The sequence below is a fragment of the Mustela lutreola genome, chromosome 13 (assembly GCF_030435805.1).
Source record: "Mustela lutreola isolate mMusLut2 chromosome 13, mMusLut2.pri, whole genome shotgun sequence".
NCBI classification, from domain to species: domain Eukaryota; kingdom Metazoa; phylum Chordata; class Mammalia; order Carnivora; family Mustelidae; genus Mustela; species Mustela lutreola.
Window position 1 is genome coordinate 46,222,796 of NC_081302.1, and position 27,807 is coordinate 46,250,602.

Sequence of the window (27,807 nt, forward strand, 5' to 3'; positions counted from 1 at the left end):
GTATTTGTGACTGTTCCGTAAGAGGAAGAGGAATAAAAGAGTCCCTGGCCTTAAAGTGCACTGGTGTCCACCTGCTACGGCTCCCTCCCTTTCTTTTGTCTCGTTTGCTGTAGCTGTGCTGGTCCCTGTTCCTTGAGCGCCCCAGACTTTCTGGGGGCTGCTTTCCCTCTGAGCTGCTTTCCTCCATGTCCACACAGCAACCCCCTTAGTCCGCTTTCAGCTCTGCTCCAGTTCCACACTCCCTGTCAGACCTCTGCTGGCCCAGTTCCCCGCATTCAAAATTGCAAACAGCAAATGCTCCCGCTTGGCTTCCTAGCCTCCCTTGCCTTGCTTGGCTTTTCGTTTTAGCATAACAAGCGTCACCTTCTAACATCCTCTGTAACTTATTTATGGTGTTTATGGTCTCTTTCCCAAGAGAAGGAAAGTTCTTTTAGGACAGGAGTCCTTGTTTTATTTACCAGTGTACTCCTTGTCAAGAATATAGTAATGTTTAATAAACATTTGCTGAGTGCCTGCCTTCAGATTCTGTTATGCTGTTAGAAGAGGAAATTTTCTGTTACAGGTTTTTCCCGAATCATGGCTGAGGATGAATGTGACTTCAGTCTTCCATCATGGTTATGTTTGCCTGATAATAGCATGTATTTAACCAGATATAGTTAGCAAGGAGGGATTGCTTTTCCTTCTGGTCGCCATTGAACAGCTCTGATGTGCGCTGCCCTCACTGTCTCTCACCGAGGTTATTGTCTTGCTGCTCTTTTGGCTTTAAGCTTCTCTGGGCAGGGACTGAGTCCTCTTCATTTTTGACATACTGTCTTGCCCCATGTTAGCAACCTAATCATGCAGTAGGAAGATTAGGAGTAGGAGATTAGGTTTTTGCTTAAAATCCTAAATCCTGTTTTATTTTGGTACCATGTCCTCCTTTTCATGAAAAAGTTACCAGGTGAGTGGTATTTACCTTAACATTCTCAACATAGCATGAGATCGTTTACATTTACAATAAAGAAAAATGATAGATTTCTTTTATCTCTGCCATTCATAAGTGTCATAAAATAGGAAAATAAAGCTAAGTCAATATGTTATTGCCACAGAAATTGAATTTGTGTCAAAAGGATTTGTGCTTGTGATGTAGTGATTCGTATATTTTTCTTGGAATTAAGTCTCCAGCAGGTTGACAACATCAATAATTCACAAAACCAAGGAGCTTTTTGAAATTGGTTAATTTATATATGTGAATTACAAAACCAGTGAATAATGTGCTTAATGTATTCTGACATATTTGCAAATATGCATTTAAAAAACCCTAGTCTGTGTTTACAATATTAGATTTTTTAGATTTTTTTTTTTTAACTTCATACATTATTATTTGAAAAGAAACTTATCTATATTTTCTGCTTGGTATGGAAAGTATTATCCATAGTAATGTAAAAAAGCTTTTCTCATTATAAAAATAAATAAGCTTATTCTAGACAACTGGGAATATAGAGGAAAATGTGGGGGAAAAAATTGCTCCAAATCCCACAATCCGGATATATAAAATTAAAAATAGTTCCTGTCTTTTTTCTCCATAGGAGTGTTTATTAATGGAGTTGGAATTATATTGCATATGCAATTTTAAATGCATCTTTTTTTCATGTAACAATAGTATGCATTTTCCTCTGTAATTATAGGAGGCAGGACTGTAGTTATATAATCATTCCCATATTCTGGGAAGTTTTAGGTTGATGACAATTCTAGGTATTTAAGATAAAATATAGTAACAAATACCTGTGTACACACTTCTGTTTATTTTCTAATTCTAGAAGTAGAATTACTAGGTTAAAGAATGTGAACATAGGATTTATTTCACCAAATCCTTCTCTAAAAAGGTTCAACAAAACTTAATTTCCTTATGGTGATCCTAGAATGTAAAAAAACCAAAATCCTTCTTGAACCAATAAGAAATGATGCATGGTGGTGCTGTGTTAGCTTTGGGAATATTCCGGCTGCATCGGTGTCTGAGTAAGACCTCTAGGAGACGCTCAGAAACAACTTATCTAAACTTAGTTTAGATAAGCTTCAAGGTACTCTAGGACCATTTCTGGCAGTGAATACTTTAAATACTTTTCAGCATTCTCCAGATGACTATAAAGGTCATGGATTCTGGTGACCTAGAACCAAATCGACTTGTAGAGCTGCTCAGAGGTTTGAATTGCCTTTTCTTGGACCCATTGCACAGGAGTTTTTGATGTGATAGTAGACGTGAAAAGAACCGGAATGGCTGAGGAGAGCATCTTAAAATAGGTATTAAAATAAGTTCAAGCTGTTACTAGAATTAGCCAGTCTGTTTTTCCTTTCATTTTTCCTCACCATTGAAGTTTATTGAAGGAAAAAGAACACTGGAGTTGAGTTAGAATTTTAAAAAAAAAAAAAAAAGAGAGACTTGTTAGGTGCCCAGCTCCTGTGTTGTGTCATCTAGGAGAGAAGTTCAAGTAACAATTTGATAATTGGTTTTTCTAGAGAGATAGTGGTTTTCTAGCAGTTCTGTTGCTGCCTTTTGATCCTTCTGAAAATGTTGAGTTTTCTTAGAAATTAATTTTTTCCCTTCTATGAATGCTTAACTGATGTCTCTTCCTGAAAGCTAGTGTATCTCGAGGACTCTCCTTTCCCAAAGGAGGAATTATGGAGAAGAGAGGTTAGGTTCTCTGGCGGGTGAGAGTAGCGAAGACTAGGGTAATGGCCAGGTGTTTATTTTTCTGAGGTAGGCACGGTTTGGTTTTGAATAAATGAACAGATCAAAAGAAGCTGGAGAGATTTTACTCATTCTCACCTGTCCCTAACATGTCTCACTTTCTCTACCGGGGACTAAAAATATGACCGCATGAAAAGCCAGTCAAAAGCTATTCTTTATGTTATCAAAGAGCCAGCTCTACTCTTATCCTCAGTGCTATGAAAGCTTCAGTATTATTTTTGGACGTTTCTGAGCTGTTAAATATGGAGTCCTTGAATACTTTCACCTAGGTATGGTCTGTCGTTGCCTGGGAAATGAACCTTAGGCTCTGTAGGTGTGGTTAGTGTCTTGATTAGTCCTATACCTTTATAGTCCTGCGGTCTTCACAATTGGCATTGACATTAAACAGGTGTGTGGGCCAGAAATGTTAGGATAAAGCACGAGTTAGCATTTGGTGGAAAGGAATAATCTGGAATTGGAAACAAGTGTGAGCAGTGCATTAACATAGCATCACCCACACCTTTTAAAAGAAGTTTGATCCATTTTTCCTTTTGGATGTAAATTTGTTGTGTCAGTAACCCATTAGGCACTTACTTTGACAGGCAAATAGTGTTATGTCCTGGTTTGATCTAATGAGCAAGCCTTGATCCTTTAGTACTAAACACATGCTTACAGGGTAGAATTATTGTACCTTTAGGGATGAACTAAGCATTTGAATAAATGACGCAATAATTCACCCTACCCCCTAGAGAGTGTTGAATTCTCTTAAAACAGTACTAATTGGTGCCTCTCACTACATGGCAGTAAGACCTGTTCCAATTGTACCAGCTCAGTGTTTCTCACTTTGAAAAACGTCTTCTACTTTCTACCTGTACCCTTCATTTAGCTTGTTTTGGGGACATTGGTTCTTAAGAGAGCCACTTGACGAGAGTTTCGAATGTGTGCTCAAGGGATATTTTGTGGCTGGTGGCGGTGGAGTGCAGAGTGGTGTTTCTCACTGGGTCCTGGGCTGGTGGCTGCATTGCCACCTGGAGCCTGTGGATGCCTAAACCCCACTTTAGACCTACTGATTCAGAATGTTGAGTAGCCGAGACCTTGTTCTCTTCTTTCACAGAGAAATCTTGGTGTGTTCTAGTGCACACTAGCAAGGTGTAAACCAGGTGGCCGAGAGGGTCTCATTGATGAAATTGGGTTTGAGTCAGGCGCCTTCAGAGGTTTTAATCTTACAAGTTTTCCTCGTTAGTAATTCGTCATAATGACTTAGTTAAAGGATATAAATTGATGAAATTAAATTGCAACAGCTAAAAATTATTTTAAAAATAGTACCATGTATTTGACTTTGTCAGTGATCAGAGCTTATTAGCTTGACATTTGGTAGTGGGTGCCATGTAACTAATGACATGAGTGGACAAATCCTTTGCTTCCTGCTGGTTGCAGTGTGCTATCCAATGAAAGAAAATAGAAAATTTGCTAAAAGTCTTGGCTACAGCTTGGATTCTTCTTCTTCTTTGTCGTCGTCTTCTTTTTTTTCAGTGTATGTGGACCTTGGGTTTTTATGTTGCTTAGTATTCTGTAGTTTAACTGGTCTTGTTTATTTCCTTGTAAACTAAGTTGGCTGGGGAGGGACCCCTTGCTATTTACAGCATTTCATACAGTGCTCTGCAAGCTCTAGATCTATTTTTTGACAGCATATATGGTCTTCAGTAAAGGTTTTGATGCCTTGCTTAAATGTGAATGTAGAGACCTATGTTCTGTATTTCTACCTTTTTTATTTCTTCAAAAGAACATAGGATCCAAAAAAAAAAAAACAAAAAAAAAAAAACCCCAAAACAAAACAAAAAGCCTATAAAGACTTTTTCTCCTTTAGTTCCAGAGTGATCCTCTTGACCATTCATCCTAGGAATTGTCATTACAGAAGACATTCCTCCCTATCTATATGAGGTGTTCCTTACTTTTTCAGGAGAAAGTAGAATTTAGTAAACTGAGCAACGTAGGAACACAGGAAGAAAGGTGAACTTTTTGGTTTGGGAAAGGATCCCTGACATACTTTAATACGACACCTGAACCATTTACCAACGGTTCTGCATACAGAACTGTTTTTGAAATTATTGCCCATTTGATTTATCCCATTGCCATAAAGCATAAATAACACCTATACAATCATAGACCAGGTAATGTAACTCAAGATCACAAAATCACATTTAGGTATGAATGTTTTAGTAGGTCTAAAACCGTATGCTTTCGATTTCTGTGTATGTGTGTGGAGGAACAAATAGAAAAGTTGCTATTAGGTTATTTTTAAAGTGGTCACATCTGCTTCCATTGAATGTTTCCATTCCCTTCTTGGTATGGGTATCAGCAAATGCTACTTGTGAGCTGGATTGATGGGTGCAGTTGCTACTTCCCCCAAGCAGAAGCCAGAGTAAAAAGCATTGCTGGTAGCTATCAAACAAACAACTGCATTTTTTTAAGTGTCTTGGCTAACCAGACTTAAACAGTACCTTCTAGTAGCAGTAAAAAGTCAGTAACTTTTTATAATAAAGTTCTTGCTTTTTAAAATTAAGAATGTCACCCCTGTAGTTTTAGATCTACTACAAAAAGGCCGAAACCCCACAGAATTACCTGAGGGTTTTATGTCTATCCTTTCCTTTCTCCTGCCCGTTGGACTTTTTAAGAGTCTGTGATCTAAACATCGACATAATGTCCACTTCATAGAAAACTTGAATTAACTTTGCAAATATCTTACAAAAGAGTACCGCTTGATAAAACTGTACATTTTAAAAATAAGCCATGTCTATTTTTCCTTTGGGTCGTGTTTGAAGTCGACTGGGATTGGACATTTCAGTTTTTAGGGAAAATTACTCATGCGTAGATCTATTTAAATTTTTGAATGCTGATGGGTTTTGTAGTAGTCTCTTTCAGATTGCATGCATATAAACAAATAGCTATGCAATTTCTCTTTTTTTGAAAGCTAAATTTTGAAATGACACTTATTCTGGTTTTCTTGTTTTGGAATAGGAACCAAAGTTTTTGTATTGGTTTTCCAAATCTTTACTCTGTTAGTCACTACCTGCGGTCTTGTTGAGTGTCCTTGAGTTTGCCATCATTTCCTGCCCTGCTGGCTTCTCTGGGTCTTGGTATGGATGGTGGAGAGAATTGATAGGCAGGTGCTTTCCAGAGAAGGAATAAGGAACTTGACCTTGGCTTCTTGTTTTTTCTCTCAGACTGTTGTTAGACTTCCTGAACTTGGATCCCTTTGAGTTTTCTTACCCCCGCAATATAATTCTGTCACAATTCATCACATGTTCTTTTTTGTAGAAGACTGTTTGTAATATAGCTAGTAACTGGGCATGCCTATGTGCTTGCATAGTTTTTAAAAAACTAAAGCATTGAACAAATGGAGTCCTTTTAAAAGCTAGATTCTTTAAGTTTTTATTTGAGAGAGAGAGAGCGTGAGCACATGAGCAGGGAGTCCAATGGGGCTCCGTCCAGGACCCTGGGATCATGACCTCAGCTGAAGGCATTCGCTTAACCAACTGAGCCACCCAGGTGCCACTAAAGCTAGATTCTCAGTGAGATGGTTTCACCATCTAAAGAAGTTTTGACCAAAAAATTGATCTTACGCATCTTTCTTCTACATAAGGGTGACTGTTCTATTCTGAGTTGTGAGTTTAACTCTAACTGAAAGGGCTATGTAGCTTTAGACCTTCGGAGTTATAAAAAAATGTTGTTTCTGGGTATTTACATGTTCTGTGTTTTGCATCCTGTAACCTCCACTACCCACGTTTCCTGTGTGGTATTGTACTTTCTGCATCTTTTCTGCAGTCTTTAGATCGTGAATCTTCCTTGGGCTCTACTCTAGTTTTTAAAAATTGTTTCTTTCCATTCCCTCGATGTTGCTTTTATGACATTTTCCTCAGGCAACTCAAACAGGTATTTGGGACTATTTCGCTGAGGAAGGTGTTTTCTTTTTACCATGGTGTACTTCTCTAAACAGGATTCCAGCGGGATCCTTTTTCTGTGGCCTGACTTTTTAAGCATTAAGTCACCTAGAATGCCATTGTCTTGGTAATTGGCTGTAGTCCTCTCCTCTTGTGAGAGGAATGCAGAACGACCCCTTTCAGGTGCCTTGCCCCCTTGGGATTGGGGTGGTATCTCTGGTGGAAGAATAGAGATGTGTTAACCACGGGCAGTGGGCTGGAAATCTCTGTTGGCAGGAAACTGGTGCATACAGCAGGCAGTTGGAGGGAGGGACTCCCCACACAGTCTTTCTACTGCTCCTTTTCCTGTGAACTTGAGAGCCATGTAGACTGGTGTCTAATTGTAATAATGGCCTCTGGGAGGAGACTGTGACCCTAAGTACCTCAGAAATCTTAATAGTTCTTCCTAGGGGTATACCCACTCTTAAGGACTTCTGTGCTTGTTATTTTCAAGGACTGAAGGTAATATTGAAGACAACTTCTAGCCCAGAATTAGAAACCAGTTAATTCAGTACTCTCCTTTCTTCCCAATTGAACAGAGCGTTTAGGTTAGAACCTAGTGGTGGGGCTATTAAGTGTGGTGGGTTAGTTACTCAGCTTTGGTTCTACACAAAGCTTATTCTGGGCCCTTCCAGTTACTGTATTCCTTGCCCTAGAGGAAGGAATGTCTTGGTCAAAGAGCAAGAGAATCTGGGATAGTGATTTGTTCTGTACAATTTTTTAATCTGTATCATCCCTCAGGTAGATTGATGAGAATAAAGATGTATTCTGGTGTACAAATATGAATAACAAATTTCATCCCATCCATGTTGAATTCAGTGCCACGCAGGCTGTTAGATGATGAATGCTAACACATGTTCTTTTATACTTCTAAAATCAGATCTATTTAGGAATGCACTTGACCCTTTCTCTGCCCTTTTAAATGGTCTAATGCTACTGAATAAGACAAGGAAGCATTGGAAATTGATTCTGGCTCCTTGAATACAAAATCTTGCCTGACTCCGGAATTTATAAAACTTAGATTTCTGGTTGTCTTTTTTTCCCCCTAAATACTTTTTCTTTTGAACACCACTTTGTAAGAAACTAATTTATTCACTTTGTAAAGTGGCCTTATGTTTGTCTAGCAGGGAAATCAGCAAAAGGGTTCTCAAAGAAGCTAGCAATGAAATTGAAAAGTGTCTACTGTCACCACTGGTGATAAATCAAACTGATGTTAAAGATGCAAATAGTCATTCCAGTACTCTCTTCGTTACTAGAATTGTTTAAGTTAATTAAGCCAGCAAAGTACTTCATTATCTTCTATGCTGCATGCTAATGGTAGATTTAAAGTTTCACTGTCTTGTAGTTCAGATTTTTTTTCATGTTTTAAATCTCCCTATCCATTGTGTTCAAAGTCCATTTACTTAATGGTAACAAATATTGTTAATCAGGACTATCTATTTGTTGTAGCACAGGTTTCTAGTTTATCAGGTTTGCAAGTCCAAGAAATCTTGAGAAACGTTTGAAATTACACTATTCAGGGTTCCTTTTGTCCATCTTCTTGAGAAGGTGATTAAAGCAATATATAATTCATTTTTATTAGACTGTCAGGAATTTAATTACATTCAACTTAGTATTGTAGAATTTTTAAATGTATTCTATTAGCTAAAATAAAAAAAAGCTGTTATAAATTACTGATATGATTGGTTTCTTTTATTTGCAGCATTTAAATATTAAGACACTGACGGATGATATGGTAAGGTTATGCTCAACATTTCTTCCGTTGTGAATCTTAACTAACCATGTAATGTGGATGCCGTGCTATGCTAACACCTTTGAAACTGCTTGTTTTGGAAATATGCTGTTTTTTATAATGCCAAAGTAAGAGGCAGAACAGATTAAAAAAAAATACATGACATTTTTTGCTTTTAAATAGTAAAAGGCACTAGTTGATATGTTAATTTAAAAAATTTGTTTAATTACAAATTGTTAGTCAACTTTGAATCATTCAAATAAGCTCTCATTCTTTGGGGATGAATTGCGCACTTCAGAAAGAGGTAAAAAAAATAGCTAAAGATATTTAGCGTTTTGAAATATGTAGTTGCTAATTAAAGTAAACCAGACTAAAATCTCATGCACGTATTTAAAAAAAATATTGTTCAAAAATGAGAGAACCTTCCTATTTGTTCTGCCTATTGCTGCTTATCAGTAATGAACACTTTATAGCACTGTTATGGATTTCTTGTATATTCAAGTACATGTTTTTGAGAAATAGATTTTTGAATGTAACTCGTGGCTAATGATAAGGGATAATAAGAACAGCAACAAGGTCCACCCAAATAATAATATTTTAAAAAGTCAGTATGGTGGGACAAAGCACAGTGCCTTGTTGACCTGGTTTTGAATTTGAATTCACCTTTAATATGAAACAGGGAGCCTAGAACATAGTAAGCCCTCAAAAAAGTGTTTGGCACCCTTGTTATCCAAAGGACTCTGTTGGGTACTTGGATAAAGTGGATATGTGGAGTTGAATGAGATCTAGATCTTGACATGCAAGATGGAAGACATTCAATTAGAATATTCTGTTTTATTTCTCTGAGTAAGATCTAAGCAAAGAAGGTTGATGCAAGCTTTTCTGGATAATGTTTTTCATATAACAGCATTTAGAAAGTTGTAGTGATATAGAATGCTTACAGAGAGTATATGTAATTTCTTACCTCGCAAGGTAGATGTTGTCCTCATCTTGGCCCTCAGTTACACGGAGGGTTAAGTAAGCAGTTTGCCCAAGTATGCGCAGCTGGCCAGGGGTGCAGCTATGGCTTGAATCTTGTTCCACAAAGCTCCGAAACCATATGCTTGGGCAAACTGTAATGAACACTTTATAGCACTGTTATGGATTTCTTGTATATTCGAGTACATGTTTTTGAGAAAAACATGCTGACTTAGCCTTCATATGGCTGCTTATGACTGATAATAAAAGCACCTGCAATTTTTGGTATGATAGAATATATAATATACAATGATAGAATTGTAAGAGCCTTCTTAAAATAGTTCATCTAGCATGAACCCATGTAAAGTGTACAACTGAATGGTTTTTGGTTGTATTCAGAGTTGTACAGGCATTGCCACAGTCAAATTTTAGAGCATTTCCACCACCCAAAGAGAAGCTTCCTACTTATAAGCAGTCACTCATCCCCAACTCCGCCAGCCCGAGGGAATGTCCAGGCTACATAAGCTAGAGACTGCCACTTCTGGACATTTCCCATGAATGGAGTCATGATACATGAAAGCATTCAGTCACAAAAGACCGCTTTGCATAATGTTTTCAAGGGTTATCCATGTTGTAGCTTGTATTGCTACTTTGTTCCTTTCTCTTGCCGAATGCAATTCTAGGACTTGTGAGATTTGATCATATTTTATGGGCACTAAGCATTTTTTCCCTCTCTTCATTTAGCTTCTGCTCTTACCCTTTTTAGGACTGACTTTGCACATTGCCAACCCGCAGCCTCTACTCTAAGTTCTAGAAACAATCCTGTTTCTTTTCTACAGTGGCCTCAGCAGGTCATTCTGGAACCCGCCATGCTCTGATCATACGTTAATAAATGGGCTCCTCCTCAGTGAAGACTGTAGTTTTCTCTCTCCCTTTTGCCTCCATCCCTGCTTTCCCCTCATCCTTGTAAAGGGCTTGGGAAGGTCAGAACTTTTGGGAAGTTACCATAGTGTCTTGTGTGGTATTTCTATCAAAGCAGTATATCGCTCTATGATCTTCTCATCAGTTTAAACATCTTCAAGGAAGAAGCAGTATTTTAATTGTAGGTATGCTCTCTGGTACATGGTAAGCATTTTCATTAGTTTTTCATTGAACGAATAAAAGAATGAATCCCTGTTTTTGATTACTTGCCTGGTATTGTGGTTTCCTTGGACATGGGGATAACTTGGTCCTGGTTGGGCTTTCCAGAAATGGACCCTTGCCTTTGCACAGGAAAAAAAAGCTTTAAAAACAAAACAAAAACAAAAAATAGCTTTGGTAAGAGCTTGCTGTCAGAATTTTGACCACCTGCCTGGATCCCTAATGGTTGCCTTTTCCCTGCTTTTATCTTCAGTGTGCCCACAAATGTTTCTTCTAGATTCCTCCTTAACCTTTTCCCCCTTGACCGGCTGACTGGTCTCCCCAGCTCCCACTACTCACTTCTGCTCTTGTACTTTAGCCTGGCTCTTGAATATGCTGGGGCTCAAGTCCAGGGAAGGATCAAGCAGGCAGCTGGATGCTTTGCTGTAGAGCATAGAGAAGAAGCCTGGCTCTGCTGAATAAGAAGCTCTGAAAAGCAAACCTTACTCATTGATTGATGCACTGTGGAAAGGGCATTGGATGAGGAATCCGGAAACTCTTGTGGAAAGAACAAACTTCACCTCTTAGCTCTTTGACCTTGGCAAATCAATTAACTTGAATGTTCACTTATTTGTAAAGCAGGACTAATTATACCTTCTCTACTTTCCTCATAGAGTTCCGAGTTTTGCTTAAGCTGAAATGTGTTGCATGGCTGCATTCATTTCTGTCCCTTTTACACCCCTTTAAAAAATATTTTCCAATGTATAGACAGTGGGATGATGTGATACATCTGTAGTTGAGCCTCAAACACTGTGTCACAGACCAGTGCTCAACTCGGAGGAAAGGAGGTAAGGGTAGCTGGATATCTAAGAGCCTCCGTAAAGTGTTTCTGGGGAGTTAGAGCTTAGGGAAGCATTTGCCGTGGAAGCTTTAGTGTGTGCTGCCAGTGTTTTCTAATTAAAGTGGCCACCCCACATACATGTTGCATGTGTATTCTTAATTTAGAACTTTTTAAGAAAGATTTTATTTGACAGAGAGAGAGAGGGCATAAACAGGGGGAGAGGCAAGCAGAGGGAGAAGGAGAAGCAGATTCCTCGCTGAGCGAGGAGCCTGATGCAGTACTGGATCCCAGGACCCTGAGATCATGACCTGAGCTGAAGGCAGATGCTTAACTGAGCCACCTAGGTGCCCCAATTTAGAACTCTTTAATGTGAGAATAGCGTGTTTTGGGCAGAACATGAGAGAAGGTGCATAAGAATGGTGTCACCTATAGTCACATGTTTGAATGAGTATTTTAGAAACATTAAGTTGAAACATTCTGGGAAGCATTAATGTTAAAAATTCATCTCCTTTTAATTTGTTGTGATGAAGGCCTACAAAAATATTTCACGTTTCAAGTTATTTCTTGAGTTACAGTCAGGATTTCATAGAACACTGTCCGTTTGCGCAAAGTCCTGCTCTGGTGTGGAGATCCCTGGGCAGAGTTTATATACTTGAAACCGTGTTGTTTCTACAAATACTTGAGCAATCACGATGTATAAAGAGCAATGCAAGGTGTAAAGGTTGTTTAGTTTACAACCATCGATTGTCTACATCTGGGTTGAAAAGAGCTCTTTCCATGGAGAGACAAAAGGATTGAGACAAGGGCAGTGAAGGGAGCCCAGTTAGGAAAGGTAAACAAAAAGAAACTGAACGTGGATGACACGATGCTGAATTCTCCATCAGTGTGTCCGCGGAGTGTTTTTGTGGTCTAGAAGTTGTTTTAACTTGCTTACTGTCCCTCACAACCATTTGTTTAAAGTGTGGGGCCCCTGCTGATTGTCTTGTCTTTTATCCCTCCCGCAGCCCGTATTACTATCATAATCTCTGGTGTGGCCTGCAGTAATGATTTACAAACTCTCTTGGCCGGGACCTGCAGTAAGAAGTACCGCCCCGCACACATACACATAAATTCTCATCTCAACTGAAACAATTTTATAAACAATTATTTAATGTTTCTGAGCATTGCAAACTCTGATCTTTTCCACTCCTTTCTATTGTATTTTTACTCCTCTCCATTCCATTAAAAAAAAAAAAATAAGGTTTGGGTGCAGATCAGATCCACTGCATTGATCTCTTGTCCCACACATGGCTCACAACCATAGCTTGACAATGGACATTGGCTTAGACAGCAACCAGAAGAGGTCCTCCAGTCTCTCCAAGTGTCTGCTCTTCACTTCATGACTTGTGGTTGAAAGTGGAAGTCTGGGTTCAGGTGCTAGTTCTGCCGCTTGCTAGCAGTGTGAATGCGGAGGACTCATTAAGCTGTGGAGCCTTGGTATCCCTGGTGATAGAGCTTTTCAAGGGAGAAACACTGCCAACACACTTGGTGAACTATGTATTCACTATACTAGTGGTATAAGTAGGAATATGCTTTTTCTTTTTTTTTTTAAAGAAAGAGGAAGGATTTCTTTATAACACAATGAACCAATTTTCTGGCTGTAACCTGATGAATTTTGACAAATATATGCAATCATGTATACACGATGATTATGATAGAAAAGTTTTCCATCACCCTCAAAAGATTCCCTTTGTGCTCTTTATGGTCAATCCTTCCTGCCCTCCCCCAAACCCCCTGCCCATTTTGGTTCTTGGGAATCATGAATCAGCTTACTGCACTACACAATTCAGTTTCTAGGATTTCATATAAATGGAGTGTCTGGCTTCTTTTACTTAGTGTAACTCTTTTGAGACCCCTCTTGTGCTTTGGTGTATCAGAAATTTGTTCTTTTTACGGGCAGCAACCTCTTCGACCTCTGCCGCAGCAACATCTTCCTAGGAACAACGCAAAAGGCAAGGGAAGCAAGGGAAAAAATGAACTACTGGGATTTCATCAAGATCAAAAGCTTTTGCACAGCAAAGGAAACAGTTAACAAAATCAAAAGACAACTGACAGAATGGGAGAAGATATTTGCAAACGACATATCAGATAAAGGACTAGTGTCCAGAATCTATAAAGAACTTAGCAAACTCAACACCCAAAGAACAAATAATCCAATCAAGAAATGGGCAGAGGACATGAACAGACATTTCTGCAAAGAAGACATCCAGATGGCCAACAGACACATGAAAAAGTGCTCCATATCACTCGGCATCAGGGAAATACAAATCAAAACCACAATGAGATATCACCTCACACCAGTCAGAATGGCTAAAATCAACAAGTCAGGAAATGACAGATGCTGGCGAGGATGCAGAGAAAGGGGAACCCTCCTACACTGTTGGTGGGAATGCAAGCTGGTGCAGCCACTCTGGAAAACAGCATGGAGGTTCCTCAAAATGTTGAAAATAGAACTGCCCTATGACCCAGCAATTGCACTATTGGGTATTTACCCTAAAGATACAAATGTAGTGATCCAAAGGGGCACATGCACCCGAATGTTTATAGCAGCAATGTCCACAATAGCCAAACTATGGAAAGAACCTAGATGTCCATCAACAGATGAATGGATCAAGAAGATGTGGTATATATACACAATGGAATACTATGCAGCCATCAAAAGAAATGAAATCTTGCCATTTGCGACAACATGGATGGAACTAGAGCGTATCATGCTTAGCGAAATAAGTCAAGCAGAGAAAGACAACTATCATATGATCTCCCTGATATGAGGAAGTGGTGATGCAACATGGAGGCTTAATGGGTAGAAGAAGAATAAATGAAACAAGATGGGATTGGGAGGGAGACAAACCATAAGTGACTCTTAATCTCACAAAACAAACGGAGGGTTGCCGGGGGGAGGGGGTTTGGGAGAAGGGGGTGGGATTATGGACATTGGGGAGGGCATGTGATTTGGTGAGTGCTGTGAAGTGTGTAAACCTGGTGATTCACAGACCTGTACCCCTGGGGATAAAAATATATGTTTATAAAAAATAAAAAAATTAAAAAAAAATAAATAAAAAAAAAAAAAAAGAAATTTGTTCTTTTTATTACTGAATAGTATTCCATTGTTTGGTAATACTACAGTTTCTATATTCAGTAGTTTGGGTCTCTAGTTTTTGGGGACTGAGTAAAGCTGTGAACATTTGGATATAGTTCTTGTGGGCCGGTTTTCATTTTGGAAGGGGAATCAGGTGGTAACTATTACTAACTTTATAAGAAACTGACAAATTGTTTCCCCTAATGAGTAATGAGGTTGAGCATCTTTTACTGTGCTTATTTGCTATTCCTATCTTGTAATGTCTATCACAAGATATAGGGCCATTCAAATCATTCTTGAGTGGGCTTTGGGTTTTCAAGGAATTTTTTCATATCTGTATTTTGAATTAGGTTTTTGTGATATTTCCTTATCCTTTTATATATAGGATCTTTATTCTTATATATAGGATCTTTCCCCCCCTTTCTAATCCTGATTAGTAACTTGTCTTCTGTCCCCCGGCCCTGCTTTCCCCTCGCCCTGCTGTTTAACAGTCTGGGTAGAGATTTGTCAATTTTATTGATCTCAGAAAAACAGTTTTAGGTTTCATTAATTTCTGGATGATAATTTTGCTTTTATCTTTCCTTTTGCCTTTATCTTTTTATGGTTTCTTAAAGTAGTAACTTACATAATTGATTTGAGGCTTTTGCTTCCTAATATAAAAAAATTACACTATAAATTTTCCTCTGAGAGCTACTTTAGCTGTATCATTTTCTGAATATTCAAAATATCTTCTGATTTCCTGTTGATTTCTTTTTTAACCCATTGGTTATTTAGATCTGTGTTTAACTTTTAAATATTTGGCTTTTCCTGATCATTCTATTACTGACTTAAAACTTAATTCTCTTGTGGCCAGGGATCATAGTTTGTGTGACTTCAATCATTTTCATTTTTGAGTCCTCTCTTTCCAGAATGTGGCCTGTCTTTGTGAATGTTATGTGTGCATTCTACTTGTTTTAGAATTAGTCTATAAGTCCTATTGGTTGACAGTGTTGTTCATATATTCTGGATTTTTCTGTTCACTTGTTCTAATAATTGAGAGAGAAGAGGGAAGTTTCCAACTATGATTTTGGATTTTTATTTCTCTTTTCAGTTCTATAAGTTTTGCTCCATATATTTTAAAGCTCTGCAATTAAGTGCATATACACTTAGGATTGCAGTAAATCTTTCATCATTATAAAATGACTACTTATATCCCCAGTAATATTCATTAAATTATAGTCTTTGGAAATTTACTGGATTTATTGGCTATACTTGATATAGTTATTCCCTTCCTCTTTGGACAAATATTTCTTGTTTTTAGGGACAGAAACCTTATTGATTTTTGTATCCCTATGACCTTTTTCTATTTTGTGTGGTTTTCCCCTGCCTGTCTTAAACTATTATTTATCAGGTTTCTTTCTTTCAGCCACTGCTCCCCTCTGTGTATAGTACTGGACTGGGGTGGATCCCCTTAGTCCATGTCTTTGTCTATGACCTTTAAGTTGAGACCTATTACTGCACTGGCCTACCGAATACCTTTGTATGGATGTCTCATCTGTACTTGAAACTCTACATGCCCCACATGAAACCTTTGACTTTCTTTCCTCTTAAGCTTGTTTCTGTTGCTATATTCTCATAGAAGGTAGCTTCTTGATGATGATTTCTTGAATCTATTTCCTTTTCTCTATTCCTTCTATCAGAACACAAGGCTCCCTATCTCTTGTCAGGATTTTTAAGAAACTCTGTTGCTCCCTAAAAAGTCAGCTTTCTGCACACCAGGCTGACCCATCTAAATTATATATCTGACCATATTTTACCTCATTTGAAACTGCTTAGGTGCTCCTGTTATCTATAAGTCAAGCCTGAACTCTTTAATATGACCTATAAGACCTTTATGGTAGGATCCTGCCTCTCTAACTTGATAGGCATTTCTTAGTCAACATAAAGACCCTCTAATTGTTAGCTTTATGCTAAGTAGTGTTCCAAATATTAGCTTTATAAATACTTAATGCCCCCTTAGAAGCTTGTGAAAATTACTATTCCCATTTTGAAAAATGGCAAACCTGAGCAAGAGAGATTTAATAACTTGTTCAATGTCATGGGGGTGGTGAGAAAAGACTATGACAGACTGATTCTAGAGAACATGGTCTTTACCAAAAGAGTTATATTGCTTTTTAAATACTATTCCTTTCTCCACTGGGAGTGCCAGTATAAAATCTCAAAGTATATTTTCTTGTTTTCTGGTTTTCCCCCTTGAAGCCATTTGTATGAGACTTCTGACCTTTAAATTGATAAGGAAATATTGTATCCTAGTCATTGATCTTAATTCTGAGAATTACAATTGTAAAAATATTCTAAGAAGTTTTCTATAATTAGAAATGAATTATTTTTAGTATTTCCAATAAACAAAACTGAGAGACCTTTATGTGTGCGAATGAGAGATGTCAACGAGTAAAGGATATGAATCTTTTTTTTTCTTTTTTTTTAATTGTAAAAGACATGGGAAAACTCTCTATGGGAAACCAATTCATGGATCTAGTAATGGCCTTCGAGCCATTGGTCTTCGAAGCCATTGAAGGTAACACCTGGTTGTGGGTTCTGATGAGTGTTTTGAGAGGCTTTAATTGTTCTCTGTGGGCCTTGTGACTAACTCAATATAACAGCTACCAGATGACTCCAGCATGTTCCTAAGTGTGTTATGTGAGAGTGATCTGCTCAAAGAAGAGTTGCCCAGATGAATATGTTTAACAGGACTGTGTTTGGCCTTTCTGCAGGCTATTCTTGGATCTACCTAGATGTGACCTCCTTTGTGGGATAAATGCTAAATTAATTGGACGTTGTACTTATGAAAGAAAATAATCATTTTTATCTGATTATGTACCTCACTTGCAACTCACTTAACAGAACATAAATCATCAACTTTAAAAAAAAGAGCTTAACTTAAAAGAATTAATTAAATTTTCTTTATTGGCCTAATGGGACATAAAGCTTTCTGTACTATAATTTAAGTTCATTTTGAATTTTTATGAACTTCTATTTTCCTTGGTAGGTTTAAAAACCATGAATAATAATGCAGAGATTATGGTATTTTCCAGTTTTTCTTTGAAATGATATATTCAAAAGAAACTTTTCTTTGTAAAGTAAATAAACCAGCATGGCCTGGGACAATTGAATGTATGTGGTAAAATACATCAAATAAATTCTATAAGCTTAAATTATTCACTAAGTCAGGTGAGCTGTTCTGAGCCCATTAATATGAGTTAATTAGAGCTTCCTGTACTTAGGTTTTCAGTAGTAACACTTAAGTACTATCTTAGAATCTTTAAATATTTATGGAATAGTTTAGAGAGCTCCTACTCAAATCAGTAGAAACTTAGGAATAAGATCAAGAGCTCTCAGAGTTGAATATACTAAGATGTAGTGGGTGTGCAGACTCGTTTATTCATCCTTTTCTCCCTTCATTCATTAAGCATTTGAGTGGTTAGTACTGTTATAGGAATACAAAGATAAATATGACTGTCTCTGCCTCTGGGAACAGTGGGAAAGGAGATGTGTATACAGTTTACAGTTGTATAGGTGTACAATAATACTGTTCCAGGCCCATTGTACTGTATTTAGTGTTCATTGGAAGTATAAGGTTAGCTTTGATGTTGGGAGAAGACTTGGTAGAGAAGGTGACTTTTCCACTATTTCTGAAGCATAAGTTGGAATCTAAGCTGGCAGAAGTTGTAGTATTTTTTTACTCTGATAATTTTACTTCCTGGATACTAACTGAGTGGATTCCTAATGGAAATGTTGGGTTGGCAAATAGCAATTGTTGATGTTTTCGGGAAATTTTGTTTATCACTATTACTCATCTATGTCTTCTAAAAAGTGTAATATTTATCTACAGAGCTAATTTATATTTCCTTTTATGTATATAGTTTTTGCATGTAGGAAATTAGAATTGTACTTAAAGATGTGAGTAGGTATAACTTAGGGATTGTTTGAATATTCTTTTTAAGTGACTGTTTTTTCCTTTGAGTGGATATTTTTCTTCTCACGTGGTGTTGCATTACAGAAGTCAAGGTTGTGTTCAGTCTAGGGAACTAATACTCAAAGGATCAGTGTCAGGAAGAAGTCTAGGTTATTTTCAATATATAAAACCATAACACTTGGAGTTCTTTCTGATCTTGTTGGGAAAGAATTGGCAAAGCAAGAAGCTATGGCTTGTATCCCAGACATGGAAGATAGAAAGCTATTTATTATTCACTTAACAAAAACGAATAGAACACCCACTATATGCTTGGACGATGTGGAATTCTAGGAGTAGGTCCAGTAGTGAATAAAATAATAATTCTGTTCTTATACCGTGGTAGAGTAAACATATGATAGAGGTAGTTTCAGAATAGTGTTGTTACTAGGTAATGGCAGGCACCAGACTTGTGGGCATCTTGCTCAGTCTTGAGTCGGGAAGGCTCCTACCTAAGATGTAGTTAACTGAGAGCTGAAGATGGAGTTGAAATGAGCCAGATTAAGGGGATGGGATAGGAGTTGTGGTTGTAGATAGGATTTAGGCACAGGGAACAACATGCACTTTTAAGAGACTCTGGCTTTTTCATTACATCTGGGTCCTACAACGTAAGAGGGCTGGAGTGGTGAAGAGATTGTCTGAAGTAAAAGTGCAGTTTAGATCAAGCTGGACCTTCTTGAGCCGTGGTAAAATTGGAATGCCCTTCTCTGAATAATGGGGATGCAAAAGTTGAAAGGTTTTAAGCATAAGAGTGAGGGGCAGGTTTGGATTTGCATTTCAGTAAGATCAAAATGATGTCAATATAGAGAGTAGCTCGGAGTGTTTGGGTGTAGAGGGACAGAGCAGACTTAGAGGTAAGTGAGGAGGCTATGGCTGTTGTCCAGGTGCCCAGAAGCAGGACAGTAGCAGTAGGGACAGAGAGAAGATGATTTAAGAAGAGTCGATCTATATGGTTTCATGATTTGTTTCCTTATTGGTTTTCATTATTACTACAATTCAGATGATTTTCTGTTGATCTAAGTCAAAATCAGAAGTCCTAGCCCGTCCATATCAGCACCCAGATGCCTCTCTGACCATCCAGGTCCATTTATTCTTTTTCTCTGATATCCTCTCCCAACTCCTCTGTTCTTCTCAAGCCCTCCTACTTTACCCGTTGGCAGTCAAAGCCTGTCTTTGAATGTTTGTTTTTCCTTCTTGCTCTAATTGAAACCTAGATGTTCTTTGAAGACTTTTCATTCCTGTTAGCTTCTTCCTTCAAAAGCTTCTAGCTCTTTTTGAGCATTTCTGGTGCAGTTCTCCTGGTTGGTCTCAACTTGAGGTCTTGTAGTTTCTGCCACCAATGCATGAAAGGCATTAGAACTTGAGTTGTTTACTTTTCCACCTTGATTTCTGTTATTCTGTACCTACCAGGGGTTCTTCAGCCGTAGGCCATGGACACCAGGGGTCTGTAGTAAAATGCATGGTGTCCTTGAACTGGAAGAGAAAAAAAAATTAATTTCTTTATCTTCATTAATCTTTAAGTAAAACTTAGGTTTTTTTTTTTTTTTTAAGTTATGAATGTAGGTGAAAACAAATTCCAAACACATACAGAAGGATTTGACCTGTGAATTTATTATACCACAGAAAACAGATACGTTCAAAGCACATTAGTGATTAAAGATACTTCAAAAGGTGGTTTGTGTTCAACACTATGTTGAAATTAGATTTCCTGTTACCCATGTTCTATGATGAGTTCATGAAGACCTATTTCTATAAAATTTTAAAATATTTTAATAATACTGTTTTTGTTATTATACCTATTTTAGTCATTTAAAAGTATCCTCTGAGGAGCTCTGTATTAGTCTTCTGTTGTTATATAATTATCCTAAAGCTGAGTGGGTTAAAACAAAAATAAATATATAGCATTTCAGTTTCTTGGGTCTAAAATTTGGAAGGAGCTTAGTGGGATAGTGGTGGTTTGAGGTCTTCCATGAGATTATAAGCACAGCACTGGCTCAGGCTGCAGTCATGCTAAGTCTTGCTGGGGCTGGAGAATCCATTTATGGGGTGTTCACTTCTGACTGGGAAGTTGGTGCTGGTAGTTGTTGGGGGCCTCCGTTTTCTCCTGTGTGGGCATCTTCACTGGCAGCTCTGCAACAGTTGGCTGTAGAAGGCATATTGTAATTTATTTTATTTTAAAAGATTTTATTTATTTATTTGACAGAGACACAGTGGGAGAGGGAACACAAGCAAGGAGAGTGGGAGAGGGAGAAGCAGGCTTCCACTGAGCAGGGAGCCTGATATAGGACTTGATCCCAGGACTCTGGGATCATGCCTGAGCCAAAGGCAGATGCTTAATGACTGAGCCACCCAGGTGTCCCTGCAATTCATTTTCAAGGAATTTTAATAACCTAGTGAGTATGCTTCTTATTGAATAAGATAACCTCTGAAATTTAAATGTAAATTACTGTAAGTAGGTACATTTCGGGGGGGGGGGTGGGGGGTGATGGTAAACTTTCTTGTCAAAGCCTCTGGCTAAGGAACGTCTTAGAATTTCACTAAAACCTAAATTTAAGGGCAGGGAGGGCCATTTCTCACACTAAGGGCTATTAAAGTTAGAGTGTTATAGTGGGTGGCTTGGTGGGAATTGTTCCTGAGTGCTCGGATGTGGCCTCAGACTGGAATGGTTAGTTCTTCACACCTGCAAGGATGAATGGCCAATTTCCCCTTAAAAGAGTTCTATCTTAGTCCAGGTCTTAGTTCTGGATCTATCTTAGTTCTATCTTAGTGCTGATGGCACCAGCCCTTCAGTTAAGACCATGGAACAGGCAAGCATGTCTTTGGACTGTCAACGTGTACCATCTTCCATAATTCTCCCATCAGCCTCACAGGGTTCCCTGATGTATCCTCTTTTCAAGCCTATTTTGAGGTTCCCTCACACCAGAATTAATCACTTATTCCTTTCCATTGCTAGTTTATTTGGCTTATGATTTTTTTTCTTGGGGTCATCTATATATTTTATCTTTATTTATAGTAGCTTCTCCTGTTTTTTTCTTCAGTTGGTAAGCCTCTTCATGGATGGTACTGTATCTTATATATTTTATCCAGTAATTGCTCATTCACTTACACCATGTGCTAATTGATTGCTAGCTATCTGCTAGGTTCTGCTAGATTCTATCTGCTAGTCACATACAGCAGTGACTATAATAGTTTCCTGTTGCTGTGTTAACAGTTACCCCCAAATTTTAGTGACTTAAAACAGCAATCGTTTAGTTTCTTGCACTTTTTCTGGGGGCAGGAATTTGGTAGTTGCCTTAGTATGTGGTTTTGGCTTTGAGTCCCATGAGACTGTAATGAAGATGTTGGTTCGAGCTATATAACTCTTACTCTCTGAGGACCTAGTAGTCCTCTGTTGCTATATAATAAGTCATCTGAAGGCTCAGCTGGGCTTCTAAGATGGCACACTCGCATGGCTGTTGGCAAGAGGCTTCTCGGCCTCTTTAGTTTCTTTAGCTCATTTCTTTGCCATGTGGACCTCTACCAGGTCTTGAGTGCCTTCCTGGTGTGGTCTTTTATGATCTGGTCTTAGAAACCACACTCCATAATTTCCACAGTATCCTACTGTTTATACAAGTCAGAATTATTTGGGACTATCTTAGAGACTGGCTACCATAGTGACTATGACAGTTGATGGTTTGTCTAGCATGCCCCTTATATTTTAGTGGGGAAGAGACCCATCAACTTTCTCAAAATAAATCAAGGAATTGCATGTTTTCACAAGTCTTGTGAAAGGACACGAAAAGGGAATAAACTGTGTGCGGTGATGATGCGGAGTATGGAATCCATTTGATAAAGTGGTCTCCGAAGGCATTTCAGGCCTTAACCCAAAGCAGAAAGGTGAGAAGGAACTTCATTTCCTATTAACAACTCGCAGGGGATAGGTATTATCATGAAAGATTTAAATAGCTTCCTTAGCTTTGACACAACAAGCAGGTGGCTGGGCAGGATCCAGAATTCAGACTCAGGAGCCCATTTTTTAATCAGCAAGTTGCTTGTATAGTAATAAAGTTAATTAAAAAGCCAAGCGATTTTAGCTGTTAGGTTTTTTTTTTTCCTTCTCCTTCCTCAACTTTCTTTTTTTTTTTTAAGATTTATTTATTTTAGAGAGAGAGCACAAGCCAGGGGGGGCGGGGACAGAGGGAAGGAGGGAGGAGGGGAAGGGGGGGAGGGAGAGAGAGAGAGAGAGAGAGAGAGAGAGAGAAGCAGACTCCTCCGTGAGCACAGAGCCCAGACCTGGATGCGGAAGTCCATCCCACCAACCCCCCTCCCCAGAGATCATGACGTGAGTTGGACACTCAATTGACTGATCTACCCAGGTGTCCCCATCTTCTTAAATATAGTTAGGACAAGATTGCGTGAAAATTGGTAGATAATTTTAAGTAATTTTTTTCTAGATTTCAGGTATGCATTCACATGGAATTAACTTATAATTACAATGAACTTTTATTTGCTTCATTCTCTTGGATTGCATGAAAATAGGTACTTCCTTTAGAGGTTCTAAGGAAGTAGATTTAGGATACTTTTTCAGGCTTTTCAAATTTAAAATGGCTAATAATTACAGTATCTTCCTTTTGTTTTAAATTAAAAAAAATCAATGCTGATAGTATTTAAAACACTGTAAAAGAACTTTGTCACTATTGTAGTGTTATACTATAGCTTAAAATCCAGATAGTTTTTTAAAGCCTGTTTTTGGTTTAATTAATTTTATTTAAACTGTAATTACTGATTATCAGTGTGAGATAATACTCAGTAGGGTGCTCATTTAACTTCCCGTGAAGATAAGTGATATTAATTTATAAAACTCTGTACACCCCAGACACAACTGAAGCCATATTAATTAAGAGTGGTGTACCACCTCCAAACAGTACTAAAATAGAATTCTCTCGGTCTTCTGTGTGTTTAACCAGTTCTTCAGCAAAGGCAAGTCGTTGATATAGTTTACCTCCTTGGATTGGGTTTCTAGCTCAACTTTAAGAGAATTCATGTAAAATGAAAAGTAGCTATGCAAGTGCACAGATTGCGAAACCTCCCAGTGAAATTGCTGAATACAAAATAACCAACTTCTAGTCAGCATAACAGGGATTCCTATTGTGTATTTATGGACAAAGTCATTTAAAACTTTTGCTTTTGGGTTCCATTGTGCCTTTAAGCAAATTGAGTAATTCTGTGAGAGAAAAATTAGGAATGTTTCTCACACCCACCCTCATTTCTGTGCGGAGTCACAGCATCCTTCCTTGAAACAAAAACAAACCCTCCCCCCCACCCCACAACTTTAGAACGTTTAAAATGATTTGATAGGTAAAGTTCATTTTGTACCTAGCTTTGTCAGTAGTGCCCAGATGATGGGAATATACCCACAGGGTTCCGTAAGAGCATCACATACCTGGGGATGCTTTTACTCTAAGCCCGAGGTACTCAACAAATTCAATTTACTGTTCCAGCATAGAAGGATTGTATGTATTTTTCTCCTACTCCTATGGCTTTTTGTGCTAATTTTTCCTACCTTGCCTTTAGCTATCCTAGTGGTAATGTGTGAAATTGTTTTCCACTTGAATAAAATCCAACCTTCCCCCAGAGTTTAGGTGCTAAGCCTATGGGGGCGGTGTGCTCATTCGATTTTATTGTTGTTGTTGTACAACTTATGATGCTGTTTATTGAAACAAATGCAGCTCTACTTCTAAAAATATAATGGAATTTTTTTTTCATTTATGGGGTTGTATAAGTTAAATACTATGAAATTGTTATGTATAAAAGTGTTTTGGAGCTTATACTTTATTATTTAGCCAGGCAGTTTCCTTATTTTAAAAATTAAATGCAGGGCGCCTGGGTGGCTGAATTGGTTGAGCGTCTGCCTTCAGCTCAGGTCGTGATCCCAGGTACCCAGGATCGAGTCTCGTATTGGCCTCCTTGCCCAGTGAGGAGCTTGCTTCTCCCTCTGCCTGCCGCTCCTCCTGCTTGTGTTCTCTCTCTAAAATCTTAAAAAAAAAAAAAATTAGCAAATGCATTCATCCTGATGCTGCCTTTCAAGCTCTTAACACAGTGTATAAAATACAGAAGGGACTCAGTGACTGAGAGAATCTTATAAAGTTTTGGTTCGTGGTGAAATTAGAATTTTTTTGGTAACTATCACTGATGGAGCCATTGGGTTATATATTTACAAATTAACTTGTGAATTGCTTACGCTTACTATTCCCATTCATTGACGTGTTTACATTTATAATATTGATGCTACATTAATGCTGTTTTGCTTAATTTCACTTCATTATGAGTTTAACATATTCAGCTACTTTGTGTGTGGTGTGTGGAGTCGGCATGTATTTAACACTCAAGAATTGATCTCTGTGGAGAAGTTACAGCAATGAAGTAGTGATTCAGAGGACAGGGGGAGGAACCAATCCCAATTCTTAAATTTTTGGTCTAATTTTTTAAAACCAGTATCAAGAATTGGGGTACCGAGGCACATTGAGTCACTCACTTTGGGACCTCTAATCACATGGAGACAATTGTGTATTTCTCGGTTATTTCCAAAGTAAAGGAGTATTTATGTGGACGAGTTGGGTGCCCTTTTCTCTGTTGCTGTAACTCATTGTCCATACCTCTTGCTAAATTTTTTTAATATTCATATAGAATTGCTTCTTTATATGCTTGTCGCTGCCACTGGATTGTTACTCAGCTTGAGTTGAATATAGCTTTTCGTTTTTGTTTTTTTTTAAATTATAGACATCCGATGGAGTAACATTTCTGTTCTTTGTTTTATATATCTGGGATTCTATCTGGTGTCATTTCTTTTTTCATCCTGAAAAACTTCTTTTGACCTGTTTTGGAGTATAGGTCTGATGGAGACCGATTCTCTCAAGTTTTAGCTGTCTGAAAGTGTTACATTCTGCTTCTATTTTCGAAAGGTATTTTTACTGGTTATAGAATCCCATGATGACTGTCGTTTTCTTCCCAGGACTTTTAAAGATGCCCTTCCATTGTCTTTTGTTGTAGTTTCTGGTGAGAAATGAGTTATTTGTGTCATTTTTATCTTGTATATAATGTGTCTTCATATGTCTGGCTGTGCTTTTATGGTTTGCCCTTTACTTGGGATTTTCAGCAGCTTCACTGGGGGTGGCTAGGTGTGGGCTTGTTTGTCTGGGTATTCTTCCTCCGTGGCTGTGCTTCTGGTAGTCATGAACCGATTTTTAGAAAATCAATTATTTCAGTCATTATCTCCTGAAATAGATCTCCAATATCCTTTTCTTTTTCTCGTCCTCAGTTACGCTTATATTACAGTGCTTCACACCGTACCACAGCCCTGGGGTTCTCTGTTCTTTCATTTTTCTTTCCCTTCTGTGGTGTTTGAGTTTGCATGCTTTATGTTGGTCTGGGTTTAGGTTCACTGGTTCATTTCTCAGCAGTGTTCTGGTTATCCTGAAGTTCATTTAATGAATTTTTTGTTGATACATCTTTAATTTCTAACATGTTCTTAAGATTTTATTTATTTATTTGTCAGAGAGAGAGAGAGAGAGCGCGCGCGAACGTGCGCGCATGCACCAGCAGGCAGAGGTGGAGAGAGAAGCAGGCTCCCTGTCGAGCAAGGAGCCCAATGTGAGACTTGATCCCAAGACGCTGGGATCATGACCTGAGCCAAAGGCATCGGCTTAACCAATTGAGCCACCTGGTGTCCCTTTAACATGCTCTTAAAAATGATTTCCATGACTTTATAAATTGCCCATCTCCTACACTGTGTCCGCTTTTCATTATGTCCTTCAGAATTTTTAAAAGATTCATTTATTTATTTGACAGAACCAGAGAGAGAGAGTGAGAGAGGGAGACAGCAGGAGCAGGAATACAAGTAGGGGGAGTGGAAGAGGGAGCAGCAGTCTTTCCCCCGAGCATGGAGCCCCATACTGCCTTTGATCCCAGGACTCTAGGATCATGACCTGAGCCCAAGGCAGACACTTAATGACTGAGCCTCCCAGGTGCCCCCTGTAGCATTTTTACAAATATCTTTTGAGATAGTATGACCCGTGAGTCCATCATCCTGGCCATCTCTAGATCTGCTTCTCTTTGACTCCAGGTGACGCTTTCTTGGTCCTTAACGAATACATCAGTAGTTGATTATATGGTAGACATACATTTTATTTGAATACTGTGAACATAATCCTTCTAAGAAAGGGAGTGCCTTTCTTTAGGCTGCTAAAATGGGGGACTGAGTCCATGGAGTGTCTCGTTGAGCTGGGCTTGGCAAAGCTGCCTTAATTTGAGTGGTCTCCTCTGGGCCTTCAAGGTTGTTCAGAACGAATGAGGCTGTGGCACTCTGCTTTTAGCTTGATGACTGAACTATTCGTTTTCAAGACTGGGATAACTCTTTCTGCTTTACAGTTCAGATGCCCTTTTCAGGGTTAATGTAAAGTTCTTCTTGTTTTCAGCTTCTTCAGGAGATACCTTGCCAACTTGGTGTCTGTTCCTGGCCTTCAGGTGGTAGCTGTCATTTACTCGCTGAACATCCAGAATATGTTATGAGGGCTTCTCTCCCATCTTTTGCTTAGTTCAGAGTGTTTGGGAGGACAGTCTCTTTACCTAGGGAGAGGCCTCCTAGGACACTTCATGTCTGGGGATATCTTGCCCTCCCTCCAGCTTTTGGCAGACTAACTCCTGCAGTTGGTGAAGGCCTGAGGGAAAGCCTTGGTAGGTGGGTGTAGACTTGCTCCAGGACTGGGGCCCCATGGAATTCCAGTTTCTCATGCCAGAACCCATGCTGTCAATAGTTCATTAAAAATTTGGCTTTTTTTTTTTTTTTTTTTAAATCCTTGTTTAATTCTTAGTCTGTTTGTCAGGGATCAAAGCAGCTTGTCACTTCCTAGTAGTCCTTCCAGGTTTCCTTATGTCCTCAGCCGCCTGATGGGTTGAAAGCAACACTAACTGTAACTTGGGAGGTTTTCTGGCTTGTTTTTGTTATGAGGATGAGAACAGTGGTGGCATTTTGTGACTACTTTCTAAATCCTGCTGGAAGCTGTCATATTCTTCAGACTTTCATGATTAGGTCCTGTTAGATGGACCATGTGTGAATGTAGTACATGGCATTTTTTTCTAGGCTTTGTATTCACAGTGAATTTGAAGATCTGTTTTGAAAGCTAAATATCTTTGCATCTTACTTAAAGAAATCCTATTTCTTTTGTGAACTAATACTGCGACTTTTTGTCCTTTTAAATTCAGTATTTTGTATCACATTTCTCTACTCGGCTATACTAACGCTATCCAATAGAATTTTCTGTTGGAAATGCTCTTTATGTGCTTTGACCAGTATGAGGGCCACCAGCCTCATGTGGCTCTTGAGG

General features: G+C 38.4%; 1 protein-coding gene across 2 annotated transcripts in view; it reads left to right on the top strand.

Annotated features, from left to right (window-relative positions):
- DIAPH3 (diaphanous related formin 3) overlaps positions 1–27,807 on the top strand; it is a 506,201-nt gene that overhangs the window by 20,122 nt on the left and 458,272 nt on the right. The window contains exon 2 of one of the 2 annotated variants that reach the window (XM_059144199.1): positions 8,390–8,422. The exons of the other annotated variant lie outside the window; for it this stretch is intronic. Within the exon in view, the coding sequence (XP_059000182.1) occupies positions 8,390–8,422 (33 nt within the window). The remainder of the gene's footprint in view (positions 1–8,389; positions 8,423–27,807) is intronic. 2 annotated transcript variants of the gene reach the window in all.